Source organism: Pleurodeles waltl, chromosome 11 (assembly GCF_031143425.1).
Source record: "Pleurodeles waltl isolate 20211129_DDA chromosome 11, aPleWal1.hap1.20221129, whole genome shotgun sequence".
In the NCBI taxonomy this organism is placed as follows: domain Eukaryota; kingdom Metazoa; phylum Chordata; class Amphibia; order Caudata; family Salamandridae; genus Pleurodeles; species Pleurodeles waltl.
The window spans coordinates 919363314-919383758 of record NC_090450.1 but is presented as its reverse complement, the minus strand read 5'-3'; the positions used below and the strand labels follow the sequence as shown (position 1 = coordinate 919383758).

General features: G+C 41.9%; 1 protein-coding gene across 2 annotated transcripts in view; it reads right to left on the bottom strand.

Annotated features, from left to right (window-relative positions):
• Window positions 1–20445, bottom strand: part of LRRC43 (leucine rich repeat containing 43) — a 227860-nt gene that overhangs the window by 175512 nt on the left and 31903 nt on the right. For both annotated transcript variants that reach the window (XM_069214927.1, XM_069214928.1), the window contains exons 2-3: window positions 14734–14991; window positions 13456–13566 (exon numbers count right to left, since the gene is read on the bottom strand). In XM_069214927.1, the coding sequence (XP_069071028.1) occupies window positions 13456–13566; window positions 14734–14991 (369 nt within the window). The remainder of the gene's footprint in view (window positions 1–13455; window positions 13567–14733; window positions 14992–20445) is intronic.

The window sequence follows — 20445 nt, the reverse complement described above, 5'->3', positions numbered from 1 at the left end:
GCTTTTATAAAAAGAAATTAAAAGTTCTATAAAGTATTTCAGTGCTTTATACAAGCACCAGTTATATTGCACAAAGACACTTTTGTTATGGCATTGGAGAGATTGCAAAACCTAATGGCTTTGCAAATGCGTTTTCTTTATTATTAGATATAATACGATCTTGAAATATATACATTCAGGATGTGAGCTGTACGAAACATTCTCCACCATTTGATTTCACTAAAATGTTGTCCATGTAGAATAGCAACCAAGGCCATCCAAAGGGTGTGCATAACTGACTTGCCGAAAAAAAAGCTATAACTCAGTCAATGCTGGCTGTGTCATAAAGCTTTTTATTTTTCACTTCCAGCCATTTGCAACATGGGTGAAAAACATTGGCAAAGCCAAAAGATCTTGCATAGGCAAGACCTATTGGCTTTGCCAATGCTTGTTACACCATGCAACGGTATTTCCAGAAAGTGCTGGAGTGAAGAATTAGAGCTTCCAGCTGAAGTGATGAAAAGGCACTAATGTGCTTGATTAATGAACCTTAACCAGACATAGGTGAAAAAACATAAGACGTCGCATCTGTAAGGGCAGTGGGGGTAGGAGGCGGGTAACCTGCAGAGTCTGATGAAAAAAGTAAACAATGTGGAGCTAGAACGGGGCAAAACTGATAGAACACTTGGAGCATCAGTAGATGGGTCTTTAATTAGGGTCCTGGGATTTCGATACTTACTGAGCATTGTGGGCAGAGACAGCAAAACAGGAGGCAGAGCTCAAGGGATTGGTGAACGATGTGGACAGTGAGGCTTTGTGGTCTGCACACCGCCTGCCCAGTATACACCCAAGTTGAGAGTCAAGACACTGGGAGCAGCAGTGAAAAAGGTTGTGGTGCAGTTAATTGTCAATTGACTCCTGTTTTACCCTGACTTGGATGTAGGTACTATGGAGAGAAAAAAAACACATTTTCAAAAGCAAGGAGTTGTGGATAAAGGATTTGGAGGCATCAGTGACTTTCCCTGCACATCTGCGATATTGAAGGGGAAGCATTATATTTTTTCACAAGAGAATTCTGCCAGGGCTTTCTGGGGTGGCCTTTTTGGAGCCTCTGGCCAATAACCTGTCTTGTGATTACTGTATTTCATCCAACGAATTCCCGAGGGACTGGGGTAATGTGGTGGTTAGTAAGCTGAGCCAAGAGTTGTCCTGTGGCGAGAACAGAATTGAATTCAAGTGTTTCTGCTACATTTCTTCTTAAAACTTGAAGGTTTCCACTGCTTTGTCTCTCTATTGATGACCTTTTGTTGGGTCGCCTCATAGGCTCTCATTACATGTTGGTTGCATTTAGGTGTGGGGATACCGGGGGTTTGAAATCCCAAATTCTGAGTGGCATCCCTACACCTAAATTCAGCCTTTCTGAGTATTAGTTCCCGGAATGAAAACAAAACTACGGAAAAACAGTGACAGTATGCATGTTTTCCTAATTGTGGGGACTACTCAGCTGCTATTTATCATGTGCTCTGAGCTGGTGGTAAATATCGGTGGTGGGGACAGTGTGAGTTGTCCTCTGAGCTTAGTGAAAGCACATTCTATGGATATTTTAAAGAAATGGTAACATTAGGTAAGTATACAGACAGACCACGACCTGTTCAACAATATAAAACAGAAAATCAAAGGGAATTGGAGCCACCAAAACACCTCTCTTACCAGGAAATTCTTTGGGATTTTTAAAAGGGTTCTCACCCACTAGAATTCACCAGTGGCATGCTTTACCACTGAGTCTTCAACCAGGACGCCTAGTGAATCTGGGGGGGCTCATTCTCCTGAGGGAGAGAGCACTTTTAAATGGAACTGTCAGTGGGATATGTGCTATATGCATGAAATTACCTGAAGTACAAGGGTATAGATTATTTGGTAAATAAGTACTTGGATAAGGCTAAGACACAAGGTATGTCAATGGGGATAGAGTAATGGCCCCATGCATGCTCAAACAAGAATGACCAAAAGGAGTAACCACTACATCTCACAGAACCACACTGTAAGTTACCTTATCTGGTATATAAAGCATTCTTTCTGAAAAAGAGCAATAATGGATTTATTGCCTCTAGACGAACGCACCAGGATTAAATGATGAGATTCCCTTGTTGGCCCTTAAAAATGAATGGTAAATGAATTGAACATGTGCTGCTGCCGGTGGTGCTGGTGCTGTGAAATGCTGAGTTCTCAACAAAGTTACATTGATTCACTTGGATCTCCTCATAAACTACCACGCCTGGAGAAGAGCCAGGAGAGGAGAAAGGAGCTGCAAGGGAGTTTGCAGCCGCTGCCTGGTGGACGATACATGTCACACGCCATATACATATGCTGTATATACGGTTTATCTAGCCGGTGAGCTGCCCTGATTTGCTGCACTCCTAAGTTTCCTCCTTTTTGAGGCTCGTTTGATGTGGAATTGGCACTGACGCTGCTTCTCAGTCACAGCTCTGTTTCCGCTCCTACCTGCTGCCACTGTACCTGGGCTGCTCACAGAGGTGGGCAAGTTCAGGTGTACGGCAGGGTGGTTGGGGGTGGGGGTGGGCAGGAGGTAGGGCTACTGGTGTGATTCTGTTGACACCTTAGGCTTTGGGCTTTGCTTGGGCTTCATTGTGGCTCTGGACCCTGAGCTTTGCTCTAGGCTCACCTGAGGTAGCCTGCAGTGCTGTGACTGCCGACAGAGAGTAACCTTGAACTCAGGATGCCACTAGTTACAAATGTACTTAGAACAGTCATTAGGGAAGCCCCGATTGACTCATGGCGAGGATCCACTGTAGTTCCAATATACAAAAAAGGGGACAGGAACCTCCCGGCATGCTATCGCCCACTATCATTATTAGATTCTACAGCTAAGATATTAGGGCATGTCACATTGGGACAACTTGACAAATGGGCCAAAGAAAATTCTTTTTTCTCAAAAGTTCAATACTGGTTTCGCTCGGGTCTAAGGACCATTGAGCACAACATTAAACATATCACTTATCATGGAGAAGTACGTCAAGGCCAGGAGAGGTGCCCTTCACATGGCCTTCGTGGACCTCTGCAGTCTCTTTGATCTGGTAGACAGAGGGAAATTATGGGAACTGATGGAGCTCGCAGGGGTGGAACTTCCCCTTTGCTGAACCTTAGTAGGTGCCAGCACTGGGGAACGACAACTAGTGTTCACTATACACAGCATGGACAGCGCACACGCCTCATCATGGTGGCAAGGGGGGTAAGGCAGGGCTGTATCTTAGCCCCATTTTTGTTATTCTTTTGTATTAATGCTTTAGATCAGAGGTCTTCAAACTGGGGGGCCTCAAGTGATCTCGGGGGGGGGGGGGGGCGCCAGACTCTGGCCAAAAAAAGCATTATACAGATAACAGGTCTTTGTTTTAAGCAAAAGCATGTTATTGCATTAAAAAAAAATATAACAGTACTTAACTGCAATGTTTAAATAGGTCTAGACATATTTAAACATTGCCATCTTTATAAAATAATGAAAAATTGTGAAAAATTCTGAAGGGGGGCCCATTGATTTCTATATTTCACCTGGGGGGCGCGGCATTAAAGTTTGAAGACCACTGCTTTAGATTTAGCCCTAAGCTTTTGTAATAATGATATCCCTAAAAATGGCTAAAATCCTGTGCCAGTTTTACTCTATGAGAATGATGCGCTTTTAAATGTACAAACAGCGAATGGCTTGCAAAAGCTCTTAAATGGATTTAATCCTTTTAGGACTAATTTAAATCTTAAAGTGAACAATCAAAAATCTTTTATTCTAACGAGTGGTCCTAAAAATACAAAAGCAAAAGGTTTTAATAGGGGAAATTCCAATTAACAAGATTCCCCATTTTAATTACCTGGGTATTTGATTTGAAGCCGATTTGACCTGGGCCAGCTTAATAAATCAAAGAACTCAGAAAATGGAGATAGCTTGTGACTCAATTTTTTAATTTGGAAGAAAACAGAGCCACAAGCCTATAAAGGAGATGACTCAACTTTACAACAGTAAATGTCTTGCCGTAGGAACCTATGGAGCAGGCGTGTGGGGTTACGCATCCTTGGAGAGATTACAGGAAATTGAGAATATGTTCCTCTGTAGGCTCTTATCTATCCCCAAATCTACCGCTAGTTTCATTTCGCATCTTGAACCTGGGTATGGGTTTTTGGGAGGGTGCTGTTAATATGGCCCGCTTCTATTGTGGATTAAAATATGGAGCACCACTGAAGCCATCTTCTCTAGGTGTGCGTTGAAGGATTGCTTAAATTTAAGTAACATCAGCTATATCCCATGGCTGGCCTATGTTAGAAATACATTTTCCAATTTAGAACTCAGAATTTTTTTTCGATTCCCCAGACAGTAATGGACCACAAACAAAAGCTTTAGCAAAACGAAAACATCTCCCGTATAGAGGGGAGAGTCGATTGGTGAGAGCTCTTGGTATGGCTACAGTGGTGAATCATATACAAATGTCTACTACTTCTTATATGGAACCCTATCTAAAATGGATAGAAATCACAGACTTTACTTAACAAGGCTTAGACTGAACACAATCCACTTTTTAGTCGCCTTTCCCTGCTAAGGCCCTTGTTTTGCATCCTTACAATGCCGCCCATGTAATGCTTCTTCCCCTCAGTCTAGTGCACAATTTATGTCATTTTGCACTTTATACCGCTCTATAAGAGCTCACGTTTTACACCCAATTTTAAAGTCCGAGTATTTTACATTTTATCAAGAAGGAATGGATTTTTTTAAACGTTTACTTTCCGGAAATTTGTTTTGCACTTCTCACTTATATTTCTGCTGCTATCAAATTGAGAAGGAGATATGCCCTATGAAACGGGAAAACTGTTTTAGGTTTGTTGATTGTATATGTTTTGGTTCTGTGCTTTTATGGTAATTTTAATGACCGAATAAAGATTACTGAAATGAAATGACGCGGCACAGGGAAACGCGTTTTTCATAAGTCCCATTTCTTGCATGCCTGATATACAATAATATGGTCCATTTAGAATAAGGAAGGACTTACTTAAAAATGCATAATGCATATTATTGAGGCGGACATTCGCCCCCTTTTCTATACCGTGAGGTTGACCGTGCCAACAAAATGAAGATGATCGTGGCATAACGCTTGAGGCTCGCCCACGCAACGTACGACAGCACGATTGCACGGTAGTGGCTGGGGAGAATCACAACGCGCCATGATGATTCGTTGTTTTAAACCCGGGCTGAGCTCGGCATTTACAAGATGCAATGCCTAGAGGTTTAATTAGTTACAACGGCGGGCTGGTGCCCGTGAAGAGGTTAAGTGAGGGCACCTGTGGGGTGTGGACGTGTTCCTTATTAATTATCCTACCTTACTCCATCTCCACAGTGTGTGACTACAGGGTCCTCAAAAACCAACTAAAAGAGGGGTTTGGAAAAAGGGAGATTTGGATAGAAAAATCCTGGTCCTGTGTATAGAGCTCCCAATACATGTACAAAAACAAGGTATACACAGTTCCACAACGTAAGTATAATCAGGAAAACCACATTGGGTCCTGATCTAAGGAAAAGATCGTAAAAAAGAGAGAAGAAAGAAGAAAGAAAGCCAGGTCCCTGGAAAATTAATTATTTTGGAACAAGAGCCCTCACTCACCAAAGGTGACATGCTTCATCCTCGGGCTTTGCTCCACGTCAGGCCGGCGCTGCAATGCCTGACGGGCCCCTCAAGGGCGGCTCTTTGCCGGAGATCTTTTGAGATATATGCCCGGTTTAGAAAGAATAGGGTATAGGATTGGAAAAATTATATTTAAAAATAACTAGAGGTTAGGCAAATTTTATTAAATAATCCAACCACTGTCATGATTAAAACCAAAGAGCGGGGAGAGAAAAGAACAAGGTCTACGCTCCCCAAAAAATTATTCACTTCCTCACTCAATTTGAGGTTAGGAATTGTACGCACAGGATCCCCTGTACGATTCACCAGAAGGTCAACATGTTTCTCGCTATTAATGTCCTATGGATCTAACGCGATTCTTCAGGACCTAAACTACCTAATCCTATGTGTAAATATAACCTATAATAAGGAATATTAGTACAATGCAGGGACCTGAAATGAGAAGAATAACAAACAAAAAGAACAACACATTATTCACATGCACAATATCAACAGCAATGTGCTCTGTGCAAATCCACACATAGGTGAAGTATGCCCACTGTGGATCAACGTGTAAATCAATGTGAAAATAATGATGAAATAAATGCTTACCCTCCTCATACTAGTGGATGGGCCGCATCAGGTAAAGCACCAAGTAACGGAGGTCCTACTGACCAGGTTTTTAAAGTTCACTTAGCTGAGAAAACATCAAATAAACGTAAAATACGTGGTGTGCTGATTGCAGATGTTGACAGCATATATAAGGAATGTCATAGACACATATATGTATAAGTATATATAACGTGCTCAAAAACGCTGTAGCCAAGTATACAGCGGCGGTGTCTACACACAAGTGTTCGTGGTGGGAAATGCGTGTAAACAACAAAGGACCAAATCAAAGGGTATATAACTGCCTTTTCCCAAAGTAACGTGAAATGATCCTAAGGATTCCCATCTAAACACCCAACAATATTACCATCCACTTACTTGAGACCTGTCCGAAGTTTGCGGCATCACCTGCCCCGTCCCGGTGTTCCTGGAATAGGAAAGAGCACCCGGTAGGCTGGGCTATATATCTTCAAGCCTCAGCATAGAAAGAGGACAGAAATGGAGGCCATCTTGTGTTAGGTCCAGCAGTGGGATAGAAATTAAAGAGGGACTCCATCATGTAAGCCCCCCAAAAAAAGGAAGAAAGGGGTCGGCCATCTTAGTGTTACAGAAAACCAATTTAAAAGACACAGAACTAAGGCTCAAATATATGTGTCGGAAAAAGAATGGGATTAAGAGGCAAATTGCTCAGACTTAAATAAGCATAAAATCTATGGAAAGAGATGGAATAGCCACAACCAGTAGTGAGTGTACTTAAACCTGGTCAAGAGATTCCTTAATCATGATCGATGCACAAAGTCTGTCCATGGTATGTCATCATTAAGTCCTATAATATGTGTCTTAAGTCGATAGACCCAACGTTGCTCTTTTTCAAAAAGGCGGTTTGTGGATTCTCTTTGGTCTCTGATGGTCTCAAGTATAACCCACCTGAGATCATTAGGGGTGTGATGTAAATCAATGTAATGTTTCGTCAATTTTGTGGAGGACCTCTGACATCTAATAGTACTGCGATGTTCATTTATCCGAATCTTGATCATCCTAGTGGTCATCCCTATGTATCGTAGTTTACACGGGCAAGTGATCATGTAGATACAATTCTTAGTACGGCAATTGGTATGTATCCTTAACTGCCAGGTATAGGGTTCTCACAAATCTAATTCTTGGGTGGTAGTGGTAAGTGAGCAAACATTACACCCACCACAAGGATGATGTCCCCTGACCCCCAGCCAACGTGTCTTTATCAATTCTCTAGGTTTTGGCACAACAGGTCTGGTATGGACTAGTAAATCTCTAATGTTTTGAGTTCTTTTGAAAGCAAAAAAAGGACGTTCTAGGGATTCTCCCGAACTGTTCAGGATACTCCAGTGTCTCAAAATGACCTTCTTGACACGGTTACTCAGAGGAGTAAAGGTAGTGACACATGTCAGTCTGGTTAGTGGTTCTCGGACATTGGTGGCTAGCAATGTATCCCTTGGGATATTCTTAGTTCTCTTCTTAGCCTGTTTTATAACAGAGTTGGGATAGTTCCGCTCTTTAAGTTTTTGACTCAAAATATCTGCCTGTGTATGAAAATCAGCCAAATCAGAACAGTTACGTCTTGTCCTTAAGAATTGGCCGAATGGAAGATTGTTCCTTAAGGATTTAGGGTGGTGACTGTCGTAGAGCAGGAGACTATTCCTGTCAGTGGGTTTGTGAAAGATGGATGAATGTAGTACTCCATCTGTAAGTATGATCCGTAGATCTAAAAAGGAAACTTCTTTGTCAGAATATTCAGCACTGAAGCGAAGATGCACATCAAGAGTATTAATCCACTGGATGAAGGCTTTAACTTGATCCACATCTCCTTTCCAAACCCCTAGTATGTCGTCAATATAACGACGCCACAGTCTGATGTTGGAAAAGAAGGGTTGAGTAGGAACCAGTATGTTGTTTTGTTCGAAGGTGTACATATACAGACAAGCCAGACTCGGTGCAAAAGTGCTGCCCATAGATGTACCTTGTACCTGGTGATATAAGTTATCTTCAAATTGGAAGAAATTTTCTTTAAGGGCCAGGCTCGCACATTGCATTATAAAACTGATGGGGGTATTGCGAGTCCAGGGAGTGGACATCAATGTGTCTTGTACTGCTGTAAGTGTAGCTTCCTGGGGTATGTTAGTATATAGGGCTTCAACGTCAAGACAAATTAACATATCCGTTAAGCCTGTAGTGTTAATGTGATCTAAAAGGACGAGAGTATCCTTAGTGTCTTTTAGGAAAGTGGAAGTTTGTTGTACAATAGGTTTAAAGAAGAAATCGCAAAATTTAGAGAGAGGTTCCAACAGGGATCCTATCCCTGATACAATCGGTCGGCCTGGAGGGGGGGTGCCCTTATGAATTTTGGGGAGACAGTAGAAGTATGGCACCCTAGGTTCTTTGGTGTCAAGGAATTTGGCTTCCTGTTGTGTGATCCAACCTGCTAATTCTGCTTTGCTAATCATTCCACGAATGATGTGTTGAAGGCGGGCTGTAGGATCAACATTAATAGGTTCGTAGTATGTATCATCACTTAGGAGTCTCAGGCATTCTTGTCTATAGAAGGTGGTATCGAGTATCACAATAGCACCTCCTTTATCCGCAGGTTTGATGGTAATGTCGATTCGAAGATAAAGAACTAATGGCTGTTCTTTCTAATCTAGACATATTCTGAAAAGGACGAGTAGGTAAAAGATGCTGTAATTCATGCCGTATCGCCTTCTCAAAGGTTAGAACTTCTGTTGGAACAGAAGTGGACGGAGGCATGAAGGATGACGGATTCCTTAAATTCGTATCACCCAGGGGTATCGAGGGGATACGATCCTTAAAGAAGAAGTGTAAACGTACCTTCCTAAACATTGCTGAAATTTCGCAATTTAGCCGGAACTGGTCTTCTTTTGGGGTAGGTACAAAACCTAAGCCCTTTTCCAAAACTGACAGTTCAGAGGGGGATAGTATGGTGCCAGACAGGTTAACCACTAAGGATTGTTTGTTGGTGTCGCACTGCGGCTCCTGGTCACCATTTGTGGTTCTTCCTGGGCCCAGTGCACGTTCCTGCCTCTTCTTTTGTTTCTGCCTCTGCCTCTGCCCCGGCCTCTCCCTAAAAAAGGATTGAAACCAAACTGGGGTTGCGGTTGGAAAAATGGGTATGGCGGTTGTTGTCCAGGCCGACCAATTGTATCAGGGATAGGATCCCTGTTGGAACCTCTCTCTAAATTTTGCGATTTCTTCTTTAAACCTATTGTACAACAAACTTCCACTTCCTAAAAGACACTAAGGATACTCTCGTCCTTTTAGATCACATTAACACTACAGGCTTAACGGATATGTTAATTTGTCTTGACGTTGAAGCCCTATATACTAACATACCCCAGGAAGCTACACTTACAGCAGTACAAGACACATTGATGTCCACTCCCTGGACTCGCAATACCCCCATCAGTTTTATAATGCAATGTGCGAGCCTGGCCCTTAAAGAAAATTTCTTCCAATTTGAAGATAACTTATATCACCAGGTACAAGGTACATCTATGGGCAGCACTTTTGCACCGAGTCTGGCTTATCTGTATATGTACACCTTCGAACAAAACAACATACTGGTTCCTACTCAACCCTTCTTTTCCAACATCAGACTGTGGCGTCGTTATATTGACGACATACTAGTGGTTTGGAAAGGAGATGTGGATCAAGTTAAAGCCTTCATCCAGTGGATTAATACTCTTGATGTGCATCTTCGCTTCAGTGCTGAATATTCTGACAAAGAAGTTTCCTTTTTAGATCTACGGATCATACTTACAGATGGAGTACTACATTCATCCATCTTTCACAAACCCACTGACAGGAATAGTCTCCTGCTCTACGACAGTCACCACCCTAAATCCTTAAGGAACAATCTTCCATTCGGCCAATTCTTAAGGACAAGACGTAACTGTTCTGATTTGGCTGATTTTCATACACAGGCAGATATTTTAAGTCAAAAACTTAAAGAGCGGAACTATCCCAACTCTGTTATAAAACAGGCTAAGAAGAGAACTAAGAATATCCCAAGGGATACATTGCTAGCCACCAATGTCCGAGAACCACTAACCAGACTGACATGTGTCACTACCTTTACTCCTCTGAGTAACCGTGTCAAGAAGGTCATTTTGAGACACTGGAGTATCCTGAACAGTTCGGGAGAATCCCTAGAACGTCCTCTTTTTGCTTTCAAAAGAACTCAAAACATTAGAGATTTACTAGTCCATACCAGACCTGTTGTGCCAAAACCTAGAGAATTGATAAAGACACGTTGGCTGGGGGTCAGGGGACATCATCCTTGTGGTGGGTGTAATGTTTGCTCACTTACCACTACCACCCAAGAATTAGATTTGGGAGAACCCTATACCTGGCAGTTAAGGATTCATACCAATTGCCGTACTAAGAATTGTATCTACATGATCACTTGCCCGTGTAAACTACGATACATAGGGATGACCACTAGGATGATCAAGATTCGGATAAATGAACATCGCAGTACTATTAGATGTCAGAGGTCCTCCACAAAATTGACGAAACATTACATTGATTTACATCACACCCCTAATGATCTCAGGTGGGTTATACTTGAGACCATCAGAGACCAAAGAGAATCCACAAACCGCCTTTTTGAAAAAGAGCAACGTTGGGTCTATCGACTTAAGACACATATTATAGGACTTAATGATGACATACCATGGACAGACTTTGTGCATCGATCATGATTAAGGAATGTCTTGACCAGGTTTAAGTACACTCACTACTGGTTGTGGCTATTCCATCTCTTTCCATAGATTTTATGCTTATTTAAGTCTGAGCAATTTGCCTCTTAATCCCATTCTTTTTCCGACACATATATTTGAGCCTTAGTTCTGTGTCTTTTAAATTGGTTTTCTGTAACACTAAGATGGCCGACCCCTTTCTTCCTTTTTTTTGGGGGCTTACATGATGGAGTCCCTCTTTAATTTCTATCCCACTGCTGGACCTAACACAAGATGGCCGCCATTTCTGTCCTCTTTCTATGCTGAGGCTTGAAGATATATAGCCCAGCCTACCGGGTGCTCTTTCCTATTCCAGGAACACCGAGACGGGGCAGGTGATGCCGCAAACTTCGGACAGGTCCCAAGTAAGTGGATGGTAATATTGTTGGGTGTTTAGATGGGAATCCTTAGGATCATTTCACGTTACTTTGGGAAAAGGCAGTTATATACCCTTTGATTTGGTCCTTTGTTGTTTACACGCATTTCCCACCACGAACACTCGTGTGTAGACACCGCCGCTGCATACTTGGCTACAGCGTTTTTGAGCACGTTATATATACTTATACATATATGTGTCTATGACATTCCTTATATATGCTGTCAACATCTGCAATCAGCACACCACGTATTTTACGTTTATTTGATGTTTTCTCAGCTAAGTGAATTTTAAAAACCTGGTCAGTCAGAATATGTGTACCATCCTGCTACATTTGATTATGGGACACGTGAATGTTTGGCAAACGCTATATCCCTCAACTTCCCGGTATTACTGTTTTTGTCTTTCTCCCTAAATACAATCTGATAATTGAACTCACGCATTTAGCTCAGTAGGACCTCCGTTACTTGGTGCTTTACCTGATGCGGCCCATCCACTAGTATGAGGAGGGTAAGCATTTATTTCATCATTATTTTCACATTGATTTACACGTTGATCCACAGTGGGCATACTTCACCTATGTGTGGATTTGCACAGAGCACATTGCTGTTGATATTGTGCATGTGAATAATGTGTTGTTCTTTTTGTTTGTTATTCTTCTCATTTCAGGTCCCTGCATTGTACTAATATTCCTTATTATAGGTTATATTTACACATAGGATTAGGTAGTTTAGGTCCTGAAGAATCGCGTTAGATCCATAGGACATTAATAGCGAGAAACATGTTGACCTTCTGGTGAATCGTACAGGGGATCCTGTGCGTACAATTCCTAACCTCAAATTGAGTGAGGAAGTGAATAATTTTTTGGGGAGCGTAGACCTTGTTCTTTTCTCTCCCCGCTCTTTGGTTTTAATCATGACAGTGGTTGGATTATTTAATAAAATTTGCCTAACCTCTAGTTATTTTTAAATAGAATTTTTCCAATCCTATACCCTATTCTTTCTAAACCGGGCATATATCTCAAAAGATCTCCGGCAGATTGCAGCGCCGGCCTGACGTGGAGCAAAGCCCGAGGATGAAGCATGTCACCTTTGGTGAGTGAGGGCTCTTGTTCCAAAATAATTAATTTTCCAGGGACCTGGCTTTCTTTCTTCTTTCTTCTCTCTTTTTTACGATCTTTTCCTTAGATCAGGACCCAATGTGGTTTTCCTGATTATACTTACGTTGTGGAACTGTGTATACCTTGTTTTTGTACATGACTACAGGGTCCGCCTGCCTCTAACATGTCCAATGAGGTCTTAGCTTGCCCCTTATTGAGGTACTTTGTCGGCTTAATGCAACACTTTTTTATCTTGCACAAGCGTGTAATTCACAGATATCAAGATAGACGTACCGGATAGCGTAGCCCCCAGGGCTTATATTGTCTAGCATGTTGTTTTTGTCTAAGTCTGTCACAAGTCATCACATAACTCTTGATCCTGTAGGGTCTGCAAGGCTCACAATTGGTATGATCCAGGACAATGTATCCAAAAACTATGACTGTTACCTTCCCTTCGTGTTTTTGTGCTTTGTTTTATTTTGTTAGAGATGCAGAGGACCAATAATCTATACCCAGTGACATCCCTCGTGTTTTACCCTTACCCAAGAGTCCAGAGACCAAATAAATTATATCCGTATGCCTGAGGTAATTTTACAATTATAACGCAGAACCTATTGCCAATTCAATTTAGAAGTGCTCCCTCCCTCGGGTGGTTGAGTCCACCCAGACACACTAGGTGTTCTGGGGGATGACCCGATGATGAAGCATGACACAAGTGAATTCTAGAAGGTGAGAGTCCTTTTAAAAAACCTAAAGGAGCCCCTGGTTAGGAGAGGTACTGTAGTGGCTCACTTCTCCTTGATTTTCAGGTTACATATGAAAGTTGAGTGGATTCACTCTCAATACTTCTATCTCCCCCTCTGATTCTTAAAAAAAAAACAATGTAAATTAGACACACAATAATTGACGTGTAATAGGCATTCAGATTCACAAGACATTACTTACCTTTAGTTTCCTTGGGAGATTAGCAGAATTTATTGTTCTGATTTTATTGGCACTTAATATCAGTTCTTCCAAATTGAGAAACTTCAATAAATTGTGATCGACTTCCTCTACCTGTGAGGGGATGGAAAAAATATCTGCCTGTTGCTAAGAATGATTTACTTTGAGACATATTGTATATTATGCGACGTTTACTGTCACAGTACATGTGAATAAATATTTAACAATTTTTAGGCAGGACACATTTTACCTGGTTTTGTGCTAAAAAACATGACAGCCATTACTCCAGGTGCTCCCAACCAATAAATTAATCGTATCCCATGTTTCTTCCTTTAGGAGGAAGGGCTGCATCTACGTCACTGGACCTCTGATGCAGAAGGCCGTCTGCAGGAAATTCCAGTCTTCCAGATGCAATTTAAGGAATAAAGTAGGAGTTGAACACCCAATAGAGACACAGCCTTTATAAGTTATATTTGCACACTTTTTCAATCAATCCATAAAGCTCTGCTATCAACCGCTGCTACATGCCTCATAATGAGTGTTTTAGATTGTGGGTGTACTCCAGTATTTATATCTATCCTACCATATTCAGGATTTAATTAATAAATGTTTTCATTTATTTGATCAACGGTTTTATAAAGCACCTTTTCATCTTCGAGTATTACTGTGCTTCAGAATAAACTGAAGAGATACAAACGAAGGACAAACAATAGCCCAGGCAAAGAACAGGGAAACCAAACCAATTAGCGCAGCAGCATGGTGGAGAAGATGGAGATCTGGTTAAGCGGGGATCGTGATCATTCAGGTAAATGCAGAAGAGGTGAGTTTTAATCTCCTTGCCGAATGGCAGGAGTTGGAAGAAACTCGTAGTTTATATAAGAGAGGGTCCCACAACGATGTTGTTTTTCCATTGGGATGTCTTGGATTTAAGGGTTTCAAGGATCCCTCCTGATGCCTCATTAATCTCCAACTATTGGAAGCTATAGCCTTATTAACTTCGTATAAACTGGGAGTGCATAGCTTGTTGTCGTTTGTAGATGTTGCTGCAGATTTTTGACTTACTAGTGGATATCAGCTTTAAAAAGCATGTTATAAGCCTAGAAACGACCTAATTACGCGTTTATAATGATTAAAACACATTGACTACAAAGACGAAGTACGTGTCTATCCTGATTACTCCACTAGCGTCTTGCAGTGTGGTTGTGTGGTGATCCTATGATGTAGAGCAGTGTCAGCTGGGTGCAGCACAGGATGGGATGTTGGGAATCAGTTTGTACCTACTTGTTTATCCACGATTCTCAACGACTTGAACTGTGAGAAGATAAACGCTTCGCTGATCAGTTGTGGGGCATCTACTGATGCTTCCCGCAGATGATGGACGTCAGGGCTCCAGATCTCCTCCAAGGCCCAGGGGGAGTAGTTGCTGGCCAGGAGTTCTTTTAGCGCATCAGGGTTCTCTTCTCCAGCAGCACTCTTTTCATCCTCCCAGTATGTTTCTTTTAGATATTCTATCTTCATTAGTTCGAAGCGTGTTTTGTTCTGTGGATAGAGTAGTAAGACAAATGTACCTGGCCATGATGACAGACATGTATGAGCAACAGTTCACGATTTCTTATGTTCTATCCACAAATAGTGAGCCACATATGATCTACAAATACACCATTTACCAAACTAAAGCTTCTGAAATTCTGTGACAGAAAGGCACATCAAAAAACCTCAGTCTTTTCAAAATTAAAGCGTCATCCCATTGATAAAAATCATTTTGAACAATGCCTAACAGAACACTGCAATTACAAAATGTCTTTTTGCCCTTTTTGTAATTTGCCGAAGTTTTTCAAAAAGGGTTTTGCCATTCATGTCGAATCACAATTGGGAAGAATGAAAAAGTCGCAAATCACTGAAAAAATGATTAACACCTCAATGAGGTATTAACTCTACCACAAAAGAGAAGCAACCCCATTGGACAGCTTCACCTTTGAGGATTGCGTAGGGTGGCTTCTTGGAAGTAGGCAGTGGTCCCAAAGGAACACTTTTTTTTAAGCAGCCTTTAAGGAACAGTGGCTGATTAAACAAAAGTTTCCCATTTGGGAAAGGGCAAACAGAGATGGCGGTCTGATGTCCCACGCAGGCCATTCACTATTCCTGTATCATTAGACAAGAACAAGCGGTCAGAAATAGCAACCCGCCTAATTAACATTCATTACACAGGTCGGTCTGCTCCCCCCCCCCCATGCCTGATCATTTTGCTGTTTGACCTATTACACAGATCCCAAAATCCAGTGATCGAATTCCACCCTCTGTTTGCGACCTGACTCATCATCAAGGGCCAGATGTATCAATTTTCCCAATAGCGATTCCCTAATTGCTATTTTTTGTGAATTGCAATTAGGTAATCGCTATTTGAATGTATGAAACTCCAGGAGTTTCATTTAGCGATTCCCAACGGCTCACAAATCGACCTACTTCATTAATATTCATGAGGTAGGTCTCAATTTGCAACCCACTGTGAATGGCTACAATCACAGGGATGGTGGCCTGCTGGGTTCAGCAGACCACCATGTCTGTGACTGCATTTAAATACAGCAATCTTTCTTTTTTTTTCTTTTTTTTTAAAATGCAGCCTGTTTTCCTTAAAGGAAAAAGGGGTGCATTTAAAAAAGAAAAATTAAAAGTTTTCTTTTCATTTTTTAAGAATAGGCAGTGGTCCGTGGGACCGCTGCCTGCTCTTAAAAAATATTTTTGCATGCATTCACAAAGGCGAAGGGGTCCCTTGGGGACCCTCTGCCGTTTGCAAATGGGTTACCACCTACTTGAAGTTGGAGGTAAAATGAGAATGTTTTACGACCGCATTTTGGTCACAAAACATTCCTACATACCACTGAGTCAGTATCAGGAAGGGATGCCCTTGACACCCCCCTCCCTAATACCGAATCGGTGTGTAGTTGTAATTCCAATTTGCGATTCAGTAACAAGTTACTGAATTGCAAATTGGGATTCATACATACCAAAATGCATTTTTTCAGATCGCAAAAATGCATTATACACCTGGCCCCAAATCCTCAGTATCTGAAGAAAGTAAAGTATTTACAAATTGGGGATAAATTAACTGCTAAACTGCTGGGCTTCTTCAACTGCTGATCCCCTTTTTTCCTATTTGAGGTAGTTCATGCTTAGGCCTCCATACATTTTCATCCACATAAGGTATCCATGTCAAATTTGTGTCCTTTTCCTCCAACATCCTGGGGATCCTGAAGGTATCCAGGATTTGTGGATTCCCCTGGAGGGGACCGAGAAAATGGCCCCTATATAGCTCCATATTGAGGTTTTTTTTAAAACAGGAAAAAAGTGCTCTGGATAAAAGTGTCTGTTTTTTCCATAAAAATGGCATCAAGGAATAGCTTGCTGTGTTAAAGTCACCAACTTCCCTGCTTTCAGGAACATGCAGAGCTGAAACAAAAAATCTAACGTGTTACCACATTTTTGGCATTTTTCAAACAGGTAGCCCATTTTCCCTATTTTCTGTGCTTTCAACCTATTTCCAGTTTGAGGTGGAAATCAGTGTGAAACCCATGGGTGGGTGATTGAGGAAAGCTACACATTTCTGAAAAGTAGAAAAAATTCCAAATTCAGCAAGGGGTCATGTGCTAAATCTGTGAACGTTTTCCCAAAGAAACTAACTGTAATAAATATTGAAAACGAGTAGGAAAAAACAGCCATTTGTGACAATGTTTTCATCTGTAACTTTTTTTCACAATGGGCAATTTACAAAAGCAATGTATCATTACGTTAGCTAGACCCTTTTGATTGTGGAGATATATATGGGTAGTAGGTACTCCAAGAATCCGAGGTACCCAGATCCTATGGTGTAACATTAGCCCTCGCAGCCCCTAGGTCCAGGGAGCCCCATCAGCACAGTACACTGTGCACGGGCATCAGACCGCTGACCTGAGGGCGCCTGACTAGGTCAGAGGGTGGCCCCTCCACGTACTTTGCAGGGGGCCCCCTCAAGTTTCTTACACCACTGCTCAGAGCCAACGACTGGGCTGCACCGTACAATGGCTTTTCACTGTGCACGGAATATAGACCAGTTCACATGGTGAAATATGCAGACTGAAAAATAGGTATCAAGGTAACCTATGTATTTTTTAAATGGGAACAAGAAGTGGAGTTTAGGAGCAGTGATTATATGCAGTGCTTAATTTGTAAATAAAAACATGCCGGTGCCCAAAGCCCTCCTCTTAAACACGCTGCTACTGCAATTAAAGGTGCGAATAAGGATTACTAAGGCAGCGTAATCCTGAAGCCATCTCGGGCATCTTCAATCTATTTACAGCCACTCCTTGCCCCTTCAGCTCACTCCTGCAGCTTTCTGCTTTCTCCCATTGTGACGCATTTTCGTTTTTCTCTTCCTCCGTCTTTCCTGTATGTGTCTTTTGCTCGCAGTAAATGCTTGAGGCAGAAAAATAAGTGCCGGTCCTAAAAAATAAGTGCTGGTACTCCGCACTGGAAACAACAAGCACAAATCAAGCACTGGTTATATGTATATGTCTAAATTTGTTGATACTCATAGGATCATATGATTTAGAGGGTATTTTTTTAAAAGCCTTCTTTCTTACACACTGGCTTACATTTGGAAGGCACAAATGCAGCAAAATCCAATTAGTAATAACCAATATCCTACTATTCTAGGCTCCCACGTGTCTTCTGATAAAAATGGTACCTCGCTTGTGCAGGTAGGCCTAGTGCCTGCAACAGGAAATGGCCCAAAACGCAACATGGATACATCACATTTTTCCACTCAAAACTGACCTGTTTTTTGTTACGTGGGTAGCAGTGGACTTTGGGCCCTGGTTCAGCCTGCACCTAAGGAAACCTAACAAACCTGTACATTTTTGAAAACTAGACACCTAATGGAATCCAGGATGGGGTTACTTGCATGGCTCTCATCAGACTGTTTTACCCAGCATCCCTCGCAAACCTCAAACTTTGAATAAAAAGACACCGTTTTACATTTATATGATGGTATGTTCTGGAATCTGCGGGGTGCCACAAACTTCCTTCCACCCATTATTCACAAAAGTCTTCCGATAAAAATAGTACCTCACTTGTGTGGGAAGGCCTAAGGCCTGCGACAGGAAACAGCCCACAATGCATCATGGGTACATCACAATTTCCACTCAAAACTCATCCGTTTTTGGAAAAGACGGTAGCTGTGGATTTTGGGCCCTGCGCTTAGGGGGCACCCAGGAAAACTTAGCAAATCTGCACATTTTTAAATAATAGACACCTTGGAATTCCAAGGTGGGGGTGACTTGTGTGGCTTTCACCAGGTTGTTTTACCCAGAATCCCTTGGAAACCTCAAACATTGACTAAAGAAACACATTTTCCTCACATTTCTGTGATGGAAAGTTCTGGAATCTGCAGGTAGCCACAAACCTCCTTCCACCCAGCATTCCCTTAAGTCTTCAGATAAAAATGGTAACTCACTTGTGTGGGTAGGCCTACAGCCGGTAACAGGAAATGGCCCAAATTGCAACATGGACACATCACATTTTTCAATTCAAAGTTGACATGTTTTTTACAGTGTAGTTGTGGATCTTGCAACCTAACTCAGGTGGCACCTAGGGAAACTTAGCAAACTTTCACATTTTTGAAAACTAGACAACTAGGAGAGTGAAGGGTGGTGTGCCTTATGTGGGTCCACTGAGTTTATTTTTACCCATAATGCCAAGCAGACCACAAACTTTGCCTTAAATCACGCATTTTCCTTCATTGTGGGTAAGAAAACTATGTGGGATTCATGCAAGACACACCACCCTGGAATCCCCTGGTTGTCTACCTTTTAATAATGTCTGTGTTAGTAGGTTTCCATGATTGGCAGCTGTGCACGGCCCCAAATCCCGTATCTACCCCTATTGCTGATCTCTCTATATAACACTTTAGGGCCTTTTGTGTCAAGGTCTCTTGGCCCACCTGTAGAAGTGAGGTAATATTGTTATCATGCAACATGGGGGAATGCTGTGGGGTAGGAAATTTGTGGCTCCCCACAGATTCCATAAGTTTTCCTCACAGAAATGTGAGGAAAATGTGTTTTTTTAGTCAAGGTTTGAGGTTTGCATGGCATTGTGGGTAAAACAAATGGTGTAGGATGCATGTGAAGCACACCACTCTGGACGCTCCCCGATGTCTAGTTATCAGAACTGTCTGGGCTTGGTAGATTTTTCCACATGTCAGCCTAGCCAAGCCCAAAAAGTGCAGCCATTCACCATTGCAAGTGGGATGATATGCGGAGTAAGCCACACTCTCCTTGCTCTTATGTAAAAACAACACCCAAAACAATGAGATGTCCTCTCGCTTGCCATTGGGATGGGATGGTTTAGTATGCAGAGGAGCAGAAGACTGTTGAGATTTTATGGGTGAGAGGGAAGGCGTGATGTTAGAATGGGCAAGACCCACTCCATTATTTTATTACTAAAAATATATATTGCTCCCCTTTGGTGGAGACATGGACCAAGGGTATGGACTATTGTATGGGACTGGAGCTCCCTATATACCTGACAAAGGGGTGTCCTCAGAAATATTATCAAATCTGAAAGGACTGGGCCGGGTGTAGGGGCGTACAATTAGATCGATGCATTGATAAGCCATGGCTGGCTGCTCAAGATACACATGCTCGTGGACGGGGAGGCATACACAGGGAAGGAAGGGTTTGTGTTTTACTGTATAGTTGCATAATTCCGTGCTTTGTGACAGTACTACTTGGCTGTCATATTACACATGATGTTGGACCACGTGACTGGCCACAGGGAAGTTGCCCTTAGTCTTTTGTTAGTCTGAAAATACCAATAAAAAGTTGTTTTTTTAAAATATGTATATACTGCTGCCATACAGTGGGCTAATTGCCCCATCTGCCATCGGAGGAGTAGAAAGACTATTGTCCATTTACTTCAGCCCCAACCCTATATTTAACAAAAATCCCTGGCATCTAGTGG